The sequence below is a fragment of the Aquarana catesbeiana genome, linkage group LG01 (assembly GCF_042186555.1).
Source record: "Aquarana catesbeiana isolate 2022-GZ linkage group LG01, ASM4218655v1, whole genome shotgun sequence".
In the NCBI taxonomy this organism is placed as follows: domain Eukaryota; kingdom Metazoa; phylum Chordata; class Amphibia; order Anura; family Ranidae; genus Aquarana; species Aquarana catesbeiana.
The window spans coordinates 408,375,068-408,387,688 of record NC_133324.1 but is presented as its reverse complement, the minus strand read 5'-3'; the positions used below and the strand labels follow the sequence as shown (position 1 = coordinate 408,387,688).

General features: G+C 41.0%; 1 protein-coding gene across 2 annotated transcripts in view; it reads right to left on the bottom strand.

Moving 5' to 3' along the window:
- Positions 1–12,621, bottom strand: part of KDM4C (lysine demethylase 4C) — an 852,000-nt gene that overhangs the window by 279,235 nt on the left and 560,144 nt on the right. For both annotated transcript variants that reach the window (XM_073635205.1, XM_073635203.1), the window contains exon 13: positions 1,848–2,023. In XM_073635205.1, the coding sequence (XP_073491306.1) occupies positions 1,848–2,023 (176 nt within the window). The remainder of the gene's footprint in view (positions 1–1,847; positions 2,024–12,621) is intronic.

The window sequence follows — 12,621 nt, the reverse complement described above, 5'->3', positions numbered from 1 at the left end:
CCTGCTCTGTGCAATAAGTTTGCACAGAGTAGCCCTGATCCTTCTTGGGCCCCCCAGCAGCACTCCTGGCCCCTTCCCCCTGTTGAGTCCCTCCTAGCAAGCCGCTTGCTATGGGGAACTGGTGCGTGCTCACTCCTGAGCCAGTTCTGTGTCCATTGACACACAAGGGCTGGCTCAACCCTGTCCCATCTCTTTCCTCACTGGCTGTGATTGACAGCAGCAGGAGCCAGTGGCTTAGATCTTGGCTTGAGATCTGCCAAAATAGATAATTCCTTGCTTGTTTTGAAAGATTTTGCAGGTCTCTCTGAACCCAAATGGGCATGTCAAGACCGAAAAAAGCTGCACTACGGCAAGCCTGCGGACGGCAATAGTGAATTATTAGCAAGCATGTTATGAGAGGCTCCCTCTACAATAGCGGCAATCTGAAGAAAAATGGTCTGCAGCTACAATACTGCCCCCATGACCTCTTCATTCCCTTCTGCCTCATCTAGGGCAGGCATATCCAGATGCAACTGAAATATAGAAACGGTAGTAGAAGAGGGGTGGTGTTTTTTTAGCCCTGGACGGAGACGGTTGTATGAAGGGTGTTATTTGTCCAAGGAATTGTGACATAGATGCAGAAGTTTTTGTCAAAAAGGCCACATGCTGTGTGTCTAAAATATCTAAAATCAGAGGCAGAGACCGGTGCTAGAGCCAGCTCTTTAACTGGTGCAAGAAGTGTGTCATGCGTGTTGAGCAGGCCATCAACATGGTGAAAGTTATACTGCAGTTTTGCAATGATTCCCTTTCACCTGGTCTCTGCTATAGCTACATGTGAGGGTATGCTCTTGTGGGGTACTCACAGGAGTAGGTTGCGGAACGTAGGGTAAGCGGGTCCAGGAGAACACAGCAACCGAGGTGTAGACTGCCCTGTAGCAGGTTTTCATGGCGTTAGGGCAGCAGCAAGAACCAGAATGCCCTATAAGGGCTCTAGGCAGAAGTGATGGTAAAATGCGTGACCTGGTGTGATGCAACACCTGGTCATCTACTGAAGATTAAGCTCCAAGTAGTTGAATACAACACAAATATCACCCCCAGGCTTGAACAGTCACGTCAGATGTATACAGGGTGACTGTCTTACCTGTCCATGATGCTGGACTGCATATAAAGCTTCACCCTTCTCAGTGGGGATACCCCCAAAGGGGTCTTTAGGGACTGGATTCCATAGTAATGAACCACAGCTCTAGACCTGTATAGCAATCTGCGGCCTATTAAACGTGTTGCACTAAATGCCAAGGTGAGCACCCATGCAAGATGAAGTGCCCAAAACAACATTACAGTTCATCCCAGGTATGCCTTCCAAGGTTTACAGAGGTTGTGCCAATCCGGACGCCCTGCTTCTATTTGTGGCACTAGTAAGCAGTGAAGAGTTTATTGAAAAAATTGAAAATAAAATAAAGACAAATGACGGAGTAAGGTTTGTTATCCAAGGACACTAGCATAAAACTGAGGACTCATGGAATGGAGCAGGGATATAGGGAAGGCACCTGGGGTTGTGTCTTTGAAAGTTTTGCCAGTGTGCAATCTCCTAAAGGTACAAGCCTATAAACCAGAGATTATGCATACATTGCCTATGTCCTGTCCTATCTCCTTGGATACACAAATAAGCAGCATGAGACAGACATTCATAAAGACATACACCTCTTTGCAGACTTTGTCCACATATACAATACTAACATGTGCTGTGCATGCATGATGTATTCCATTTATCATAGTGGTGAATGTAGGCTGTTCTATATATGCTACCACACATTTGACTACTAGATAGCACCAGGCCTTTACTCTAAAAGGTTCCTCAAAGTACTTACCTTATAGTAAGGCAAAAAGAGAGCGCAGACAGCACAGTATGGCTTGATTTTAGAGACAGATTCATTAAACTCTCTTTCAGCAGCAAAATTTTGCACCTTTGTTTGCCAGAGATGAAAGAGAGGTTTAGCCCAAAGATCAGTTTCTTCAGTTGCTTCGTCGACACATTCTGAAAATTCTGCAGCCCGAAAAAAAACATGTACAAATTAAGTAATATGAAACATATAATTGTTATACACCAATAGCAATAATTATATAACATAATCATAACTAGTGGCTCCAAAACTAGAACTGAGTGTTCAGGCTACCTTCTAAGCAGGATAGGTCCTCTCCCTCCCAACTCACTCGCATATTAGCTCATTATACCTTTGTTTTTAAAGTTTTTTTTTTTAATCATGTTTACAAAACTCTAAGTACAGTTTTCTGGTGGCTACAGGTAAAAGTTGGCAAAAAACTGTAAACTTCTTAAAAAAATGTACTTGTCACTTAGAGACTGGCCCACAGATGCCTAACTTGAGGGAAGGTGGTTTGCGGAAACCATTTTTGATTGTACTTCCCTTTAGGGCCACAGGAGAACATTTACTATGTATACAACTACTACACTCCTGTGACCAAGTCAGCTGATTGCCAGCTATCAGCCACAGCAGGCTCAAGAAAGATCCTGACATCCTGACAATTTTATCAGATTCCATCTAGCTGCCTGATCGATAGCAAAGGCTCTGCCTTTTAGTGTGCAGTGCACGAGGCCAGTTCCAAACTGCATCAATAATGCAACGAGCGCAGGAGAGGCATAGTGGAGAGCAGTTACTAACAGTCACTGTTCTCTGCTTTAAGCAGTCATAGAGCTGACTGATCAGCGATTGGGTAATCGCTCAGATCTCGGTCCTAGAGCTGGCATGAAACAGCAGCAATGTTACACCAATGCTGAAGATTGGAGGGGAGTATGCATATTTTATTCTTGGCAAATCTCAAATTTCTCCTTTAAAGAGGAGTGTTAGTAATTTCTTTAAAGATTAAAAGTCTGCAAGCTACAAAAACTGCAACTGCGGACTTTTAAACAGACACTTATTTGTCCAGGGATCCAGCACTGTGCTAATGCGTACTGGTTTCTTCACTGGTCTTCAGGTCCGGGTGCCGGCAGCTTAACTATGGGCAGCTGGCTGTAATCTCTTGCGGTGTCACAGCCGGCTGCCCACTGCACATGTGCGAGCCACGCTGTGCTTTTAAATGGTCCCGCAGCCTTCTGGGACCTGTAATGTGTTCCAGAAGTATGTGAGCGGGGATGGTGGGGTCGGGTAGAAACTCTGCTTGGATTGCCTAAACACCTGGGAACAGGTACCTGTCAAAACTAAGTACAATACACCCCCCCCCCCCCCCAAAAAAAAAAAAGTTACAAATTTGGGGGTTGGCAGATGAGTGGAGGAGACAGAAGAGTTGAGCTTCCCATTGTGGCTAAAGTACCAATTTTAAGTATTCCATTGTGGTTCATTAGTGCATCATCATGATTATGAATGGGCTGCCAATTCACCACAATAAATGTAAAAATGTATACGACTCTTAAAAATAAAGAGCACCACAATGGATAGCATACAGTGCCTTGCAAAAGTATTCACCCCGCTTGGCCTTTTTCGTGTTTTGTTGTCTCACAACCTGGAATTAACATGGATTGTTTGAGGATTTGCAACATTTAATTTACAGAACATGCCCACAACTTTGATTTTTTTTTTGTTTTGTTTTTTTTTTTTTATTGTGAAGCAAATAGGACAAAAAAAACTGAAGAAGTCAATGTGCATAACTATTCACCCCCCTAAAGTCAATACTTTGTAGAGCCACCCTTTACGGCTATCACAGCTCCAAGTCGCTTTCGATAAGTCTCTATGACCTTGCCACATCTTACCACTGGGATTTTTGCCCATTTCTCCTTGTAAAACTGCTCCAGCTCCTTCAAGTTGGATGGTTTGCACTTGTGAATTGCAATCTTTAAGTCTGACCACAGATTTTCTATTGGATTAAGGTCTGGGCTTTGACTGGGCCATTCCAACATAGTTACGTTTCCCTTTAAACCACTCAAGTGTTGCTTTAGCAGTGTGTTTGGGGTCATTGTCCTGCTGGAAGGTGAACCTCTGTCTTAGCCTCAAATCACACACAGAGTGGTACAGGTTTTGCTCAAGAACATCCCTGCATTTAGCTCCATCCATCTTTCCCTCAACTCCGACCAGTTTCCCAGTCCCAACTGCTGAAAAACATCCCCACAGCATGATGCTGCCACCACGTTTCACTGTGGGAAGATGTGATGTGTTGGGTTTAAGCCAGACATAGCGTTTTTTTTTATGGCTGAAAAGATCAATTTTAGTCTTATCAGACCAGAGCACCTTCCTCCATACATTTTGGGAGTCTCCCACATGCCTTTTTACAAACTCAAAACATGCTATTTTGTTTTTTGCTGAAAGTAATGGCTTTCTTCTGGTCACTCTGCCATAAAGCCCAACACTATGGAGCGTACGGCTTGTTGTCATCCTATGTACAGATACTCCAGTCTCTGCCGTGGAACGCTGCAGCTCCTCCAGGGTTACCTTAGGTCTCTGTGCTGCCACTCTGATTAATGCCCTCTTTGCCCGGTCCGTGAGCTTTGGTGTGTGGCCGTCTCTTGGCAGGTTTGCTGTTGTGCCATGTTCTTTCCATTTGGTTATAATAGATTTGATGGTGCTACTAGAGATCATCAAAGATTTGGATATATTTTATTTTTATGACCTAACCCTGACTTGTACTTCTCAACAACATTGTCCCTTACTTGTTTGGAGAGTTCCTTGGTCTTCATGGCAGTGTTTGGTTAGTGGTGCCTCTTGCTTAGGTGTTGCAGCCTCTGGGCCCTTTCAAAAAAGGTGAGTATATGTAATAACCGATCATGTGACACTTACATTGCACACAGGTGGACATCATTTCACTAATTATGTGACTTCTGAAGGTAATTGGTTGCACCAAAGCTTTTTATGGGCTTCATAACAAAGGGGGTGAATACATACGCCATGCCAATTATCAGTTTTTTATTTATGAAAAATAGTTTTATGTATATAATTTTTCTAATTTTACTTCACCAACTTAGACTACTGTGTTCTGATCCATCACATATAATTCAGATTTAAAAAAAACATTGAACTAAAGGCTGTAATGTAACAAAATAGGTAAAAAGCCAAGGGAGTGAATACTTTTGCAAGGCACTGTATGCACTGTGGTGCTCTGGCAACTTAATAGTCCACTTAAAGATGGCCAAAGAGAACAATGGCAGTCATATTAGCAAGCCATTTAGATGCAAAGCAAATTCTCTTTTCCAGACAGCCTAAAAGATCTCTATGTTTGTAGCCTATGAATGTGAAATATGCCTATATGTTCAGCAGATGCCCCAGCACTTCTTAGGGTGTTATTTTTAGTCTAAAAGCATCATTCTATGTAGCACCTAGTACAATATATAGTTGTTTATATAGATTTACACCTGGGCTACCCTATACCTTTAAGAAATCCAAAGAATTAAGTAGCGGCTTTCTTAAAAAATTACATAAATCATAAACCTCTATGTAATATATATGGGGTAATATGGTGCTTCAAAATGAAACCACATATAATGCAAAACATATATAAACAAAACGCGCTAAAGTAAAAGTGCTCTGTGCACTAATTTGAGTTCACACGTGCACAAAAAAAGGAGCCTGTGTGCGTTGTGCCACTCCACCACACCGCTCTCACCAAGGGGTCAAACAGATCTAGTGAGTGTGGTGTGGTGGCACAACGCATGGAGATTCCTTTTTAGATCATGTGTGAATTAAAATTAGTGCAAGGAGCACCATTAAATACGTGGACTTGTTACAGTAATAAGTGCACAGATCGCAAAATTATGTGGACTCACTTGTTTTATGGTTTTGTTTACTTTAGCTTATTTTGTTTGTATATATGTTGCATTATAGGTGGTTTAATACTGAAGCACTGTATTACCCCATATATATTTTACATAGGGGTTTATGATCAATATATCAGTGACCTAAAACATAGTTAAAGAAATACTTTATTTCCCTGCCTTGTGGAAACTGCTGCAGTCAAAATCCCCTATGTGAGCAAGTTTTTGTACTCTGTAACATGCCATAAAATATATATCTGGCAATATCTGGCAATAGCTTTCTTAAGGGCATTCACAGATCTTAGACTTAGAGGGTACTCAGACAAAGACAGAATACAAGTCATTTTAAAGTCAAACTCTAATAAAAATGTATGTTTGTTTTGGTTAGGGTGGGTGAGGGTTAAAACCTCTTTCAGGTTTTTATTCCCATCTGTGCTTTTGCTGTGGAGATCACATCTCATAACCTTTATCTCATCTCCCCAACAAGGGACAAAAACAAATAAAAAAAATAAATAAATAAAAAATTTGACTGAGGAATTTACTCTTTTCAACTCTCCAGTTTTACTATTGTCTGCGCGCCCATGTTGGAGAGTTTTTGCTAAGACCACATAGGAATTAATAGAAAATACCCTCAATGACTACAGTAACAGCAATAAAATGTGTGAGAAGTTGAATGCTTACCCACTCAAAAAAAAAATAAAAAAATTGGGATACATGAACTACTGGTTTAAATTGATGAAAGCGACAGCCAGCAAGGGGTTTTCTAACCTGTGCAATCATAATTGCCTGATTCTGCAAATGCTGTTGACAACAGGGATCGACAGACAGGAAAGGGCTGGCTAGGTCAACTGTCATGTCGTAGCAGCAAGACAGGAAGACCCAGAGCTCCAAAAAAAAAAAGCATACAGAGGTACTACCCCTTTCTCACTTCACTAGAAACTGTGCATTTGCTGCTGTCTTGGTCCCTATCAGATAAATATTCCATCCATGAAGGGGGTAAATCACACCAAGGAGGGCAAGGATGGGATTTTACTATTACATAGATTAAATGGTTGTCTTCCTTAGAATACAAATTTAAAAAGCACCAACAGAAATGTGATATTATTGGCTGTTCACTATTCCAGGGTTTCTGTAAGAAAATAAAATCCGAGTTGAGGTGGAACTGAATCAGCTTTGAGACTATCATTTCCAACAAGAAATCGTCCATGTTTTACGCAGGCTCTATGCATGATCACCCACTGTAACAGACTTATTCCACAAAACTCCTATCAAACCACAGTTTATGACCCAGAAAATAAGAACAGATAGAAAGGGTAGAGATAATAACCAAGAAATTATTACAAAAAGTGAAAAGATACACAAATCACTTAAAAACAGGTTTTAGAAGGTTGAAAATATATGTTCTTCCTTTTTTTGGACAGACATATTTGTAGGCATGTAATGGATAAATGAAGCACATTTCTAAAGACTCTCTGACAGGGATATTTAATTATACATTTCAGTCAAATTATTCTAATGTATCACTTAAATACATTCCACCGTTTACAAAAATATAACTAGAATTGCTGAGAAAACACAACTGAAGACATGAAAAAAAAAAAAAAAAAAGTAACTAGTGGTCTCTTTCCAGACATTTGCAATGTGCATTTATAGTTACTCATTAGCATATATTATTTAAAGAAAACCTGCACATTAATAAACAAAAAAAATCTGGTCTGGCTTGTCTGTTTTGTCTGCAACCAGTGAGAAGTCTGAATAGAAAGTCTTGCGTTGATATTAACCACTTCAGCCCTGGAAGAATTGGCTGCTCAACGACCAGGGCATTTTTTGCAATACGGCACTGCGTCGCTTTATCTGACAATTGTGCGGTCATGCAACGCTGTACCCAAACAAAACTGACGTCCTTTTTTTCCCACAAAGAGCGCTTTCTTTTGGTGGTATTTGATCATCTCCGCAGTTTCTATTTTTTACACTGTAAACAAAAAAAGAGCGAAATTTGGAAAAAAAAAGCAATATTTTGTACTTTTTTGCTGTAATAGCCCAATTTTTAAAAAAAAAAAAAAAGCTAATTTTTTTCCTCAGTTTAGGCCGATATGTATTCTTCTACATATTTTTGGTAATAAAAATTGCAAAAAGTGTATATTGATTGGTTTGCGCAAAATTATAGCGTCTACAAAATAGGGGATAGAATTATGGCATTTTTATTATTTATTTTTTTTTTTTTACTAGTAATGGCGGCGATCTGAGATTTTTATTGGGACTGCGACATTATTGCGGACACTTGACAAATTTTTGGGTCGATATAAAAATGCACTGATTACTGTATAATGTCACTGGCAGGGAAGGGGTTAACACTAGGGGGAGATCAAGGGGTTAACTGTGTTCCCTATGTGTTTGTTCTAACTGTTGGGGATGGGTCTGACTATAGGATATGAGAGATCGTGGTTCTCAGCTCACAGAAACCCACGATCTCTCTCCTCTCACAGAAATGGGATATATGTGTTTACGGCATGGACAACACAGAGGCTGCCGGCGTGCAGGAGAAAAGAAGAGCGGTAATATCAGCAGTCATCGGACCACCCACAGAGGCTGCAGGCACCCGCAGATGAGTGTCAGAGACCGGAGAACACCAGCACTGCATTGGAGAACAGGTAAGTGGGACCCTCACTCGAGTATAAGCTATGGGGGGCTTTTTCAGCATAAAAAATGAAAAACTCAGCTTATACATGAGTATTGCAGTAGATAAGCACCTGAACGACCACAACATACTGGGATATACAATGTAATACTGACATATAATCACACACATAGGTTGGACTTGAGTCTTTTTTCAACCTCATTTACTATGTAACTATAAAACATCCAGGGTGGTTAACTACATTCCTTTAGTATTAAAAAAAAAAATGATTATATATATATATATATATATATATATATACACATACACATTTTTTTTTTTGCAATGTAATCACAGGAACATCAAGCTGCAGAGGTGATCTTGTAGCCTTTACCTTTGACATGGTGGTCCATAATTTTCTTTTACCTTCTCTGGTCCATGTTCAGTGTGGTGCATACGATGATACAGTGAGGGGAAAAAAGTATTTGATCCCCTGCTGATTTTGTATGTTTGACCACTGAAAGAATTGGTCTATAATTTTAATGGTAGGTTTATTTTAACAGTGAGAGACAGAACAAAAATATCCATAAAAAAGCATTTCAAGAAAGTTATAAATTGATTTGCATTTTAATGAGTGAAAGAAGCATTTCATTCCGTATCAATAAGCAAGATTTCTGGCTCCCAGGTGTCTTTTATACGGGTAATGAGCTGAGATTAGGAGCACTCTCTTAAAGGGATGCTCCTAATCCCAGCTTGTTACCTGTATAAAAGACACCTGTCCACAGAAGCAATCAGATTCCAATCTCTCCACCATGGCCAAAACCAAAGAGCTGTCCAATTATGTCAGGGACAAGATTGTAGACCTACACAAGGCTGGAATGGGCTACAAGACCATCGCTAAGAAGCTTGGTGAGAGGGTGACAACAGTTGGTGTGATTATTTGCAAATGGAGGAAATACAAAATAACTGTCAATCTCCCTTGGTCTGGGGCTCCAAAATGGAGGTGGAAACATTAGGCTTTGGGGAGGTGTTTCTGCTAAGGGGACAGGACAACTTCACCGCATCAAGGGGACTATGGACAGGGCCATGTACCATCAAATCTTGGGTGAGAACCTCCTTCCCTCAGCCAGGGCACTGAAAATGGGTATTCCAGCATGACAATGACACAAAACACATGGCCAAGAAACAACAAATGAGTGGCTCAAGAAGGACATTAAGGTCCTGGAGTAGCCTAGCCAGTCTCCAGACCTTAATCCCCTAGAAAATGGGAGGGAGCTAAAGGTTCGAGTTACCAAACATCAGCCTCGAAACCTTGATGACTTGGAGAGGATCTGCAAAGAGGAGCAGGACAAAATCCCTCCTGAGATGTGTGCAAACCTGGTGGCCAACTGCAAGAAATGTCCGACCTCTGATTGCCAACAAGGGTTTTGCCACCAAGTTCTAAGTCATGTTTTGCAAAGGGGTTAAATAACCATTTCACTCATTAAAATGCAAATCAATTTTTAACTTTTTTGAAATGCGTTTTTCTGGATTTTTTTGTTGTTATTCTGTCTCTCACTGGCAAAATAAACCTACCTTTAAAATTATGGACTGATCATTTGTTTGTCAGTGGGCAAACGTACAAAATCAGCAGGGGCTCCAATACTTTTTTTTCCCTCACTGTATCAAAGAGCAGAGTGACTACTTTTCTCAATTTAAACAGGCTGACTGACCAATTACAAGGTTGTAGACATGTGTGATACTAAATACATAATACAGTTAGTTTGAAATATCTCTATGATCCAATCTTTAGATCATACACATTTCTCCTGGGCTTTTTAGAATATATTTGTAAAATAAGAAATAGTTTCTCTTTTCACACTTTGTTTTACTTGATGACACTAACGGCCTGCAGGAAGAATGAATCGTTACTTAAATTAACTTGTATTCCTCCACGTCTGAAGCAGTGTTATCCAATACATTGCAACACTATATTCAGACTAGTATTGTTTTAATTCTACAGTAAATAGCCTAGAATTATATTTATTTTCAGCTGATTCCGATGTGGCTACATAGCATGACAACCTCAAGGTTACAAGTCCATCTCCAGAGATCTTAATGTTCCTATGTCCACTGTTCGCAACATTGTCATGAAGTTTACAACCCATGGCACTGTAGCTAATCTCCCTGGAAAAACTGATCCAAGATTGCAATGAAGGATTGTTCGAATGGTGGATAAAGAACCTTGATCAACTTCCAGACAAATTCAAGCTGTCCTTCAAGCCCATAATTCTTCTGTTTTCAGAAAAAGAAAGGAGGCCTTTAAAGAAAAGAATACAGTCCCTACAGTCAAACACGGTGGAGGTTCACTGATATTTTGGGGTTGCATTGCTGCTTCAGGCACTAGATGTCTTGACTGTGTGAATGGCATTATGAAATCTGAAGACTACGAAAGAATTTTCCCAACTTTTTTACAGTGGGAGTCTCCTTTGTTGAAATACAGAGATCAGCAGCTGTAGCCGCTTTGACAAACATTTTCCAACATTTCCATTCAACAGAAGTCTAATGCCCTGTACACACGATTGGACATTGATTGGACATTCCGACAACAAAATCCATGGATTTTTTCCGACGGATGTTGGCTCAAACTTGTTTTGCATACACATGGTCGCACAAAGTTGTCGGAAAATCCGATCGTTCTGAACGCGGTGACGTAAAACACGAACGTTGGGACTATAAACGGGGCAGTAGCCAATAGCTTTCGTCTCTTAATTTATTCTGAGCATTATTCTGGCACTTTGTGCGGTGGATTTGTCTACACACGATCGGAATTTAACCGATCGGATTTTGTTGTCGGAAAATGTTATATCCTGCTCTCAAACTTTGTGTGTCGGAAATTCCGATGGAAAAAGTCCGATGGAGACTACACACAATTGGAATTTCCAACATCCAATCGCACCTTTTCCGTCGGAAAATCCGACAGTGTGTACAGGGCATAACAATTGACTTCTGTTGAACAGGGATGCCTATACATGGACTGAAATTCATCCGGTCCCTGCTGAACCAGATACATTTCGATCTATCTATGGTCAGCTTTAGGGTGGCTCCTCTATCAATGGAGGAGAAACAGACACCCTTGGACAGCAGCATTGTCAGGAGAGGGTAGTGTCAGATGTACTAGCAGATATACAGTATCTCACAAAAGTGAGTACACCCCTCACATTTTTGTAAATATTTTATATCTTTTCATGTAACACTGAAGAAATGACACTTTCCTACAATGTAAAGTAGTGAGTTTACAGCTTTTATAACAGTGTAAATTTGCTGTCTCCTCAAAATAACTCAACACACAGCCATTAATGTCTAAGCTGCTTGCAACAAAAGTGAGTAAACCCCTAAGTGAAAATGTCCAAATGGCCCAAAATGTCAATATTTGGTGTGGGCACCACTATTTTCCAGCACTGCCTTAACCCTCTTGGGCACGGAGATCACCAGAGCTTCACAGGTTGCCACTGGAGTCCTCTTCCATGACAACATCACGGAGCTTGTGGATGTTAGAGATCCTGCGTTCCTCCACCTTCCGTTTGAGGAAGCCCCACAAATGCTCGAAAGGGTTTAGGTCTGGAGACATGCTTGGCCAGTCCACCATCTTTATTCTGAGCTTCTTTAGCAAGGCAGTGGTCGTCTTGGAGGTGTGATTTGGGGTCGTTATCATGGGCTTTCTTGTGCATCATCTTTAGAAGAGGCTTCCTTCTGGGACAACAGCCATGCAAACCAGTTGGATGCAGTGTGCAGTATATGGTCTGAGCACTGACAGGCTGACCCCGCACTCTCCTTCAACCTCTGTCACAATGCTGGCAGCACTCATACGTCTATTTCCCAAAGACAACTTCTGGATATGACGATGAGCACGTGCAATCAACTTCTTTGACCGACCATGGCGAGGCCTGTTCTGAGTGGTACCTGTCCTGTTAAACCACTGTATGGTCTTAGCCAACGTGCTGCAGCTCAGTTTCAGGGTCTTAGCAATCTTCTTATAGCCTAGGCCATCTTCATGTAGAGCAACGATTCTTTTTTTCAGATCCTCAGAGTTCTTTGCCATGAGGTGCCATGTTGAACCTCCAGTATGAGAGAGCGAGAACACCAAATTTAACATACCTGCTCCCCATTCACACCTGAGACCTTGTAACACTGGGGAGGGAAAATGGCTAATCGGGCCCAATTTAGACATTTTCATGTAGGGGTTTACTCACTTTTGTTGCCAGCGGTTTAGAAATTAATGGCTGTGTGT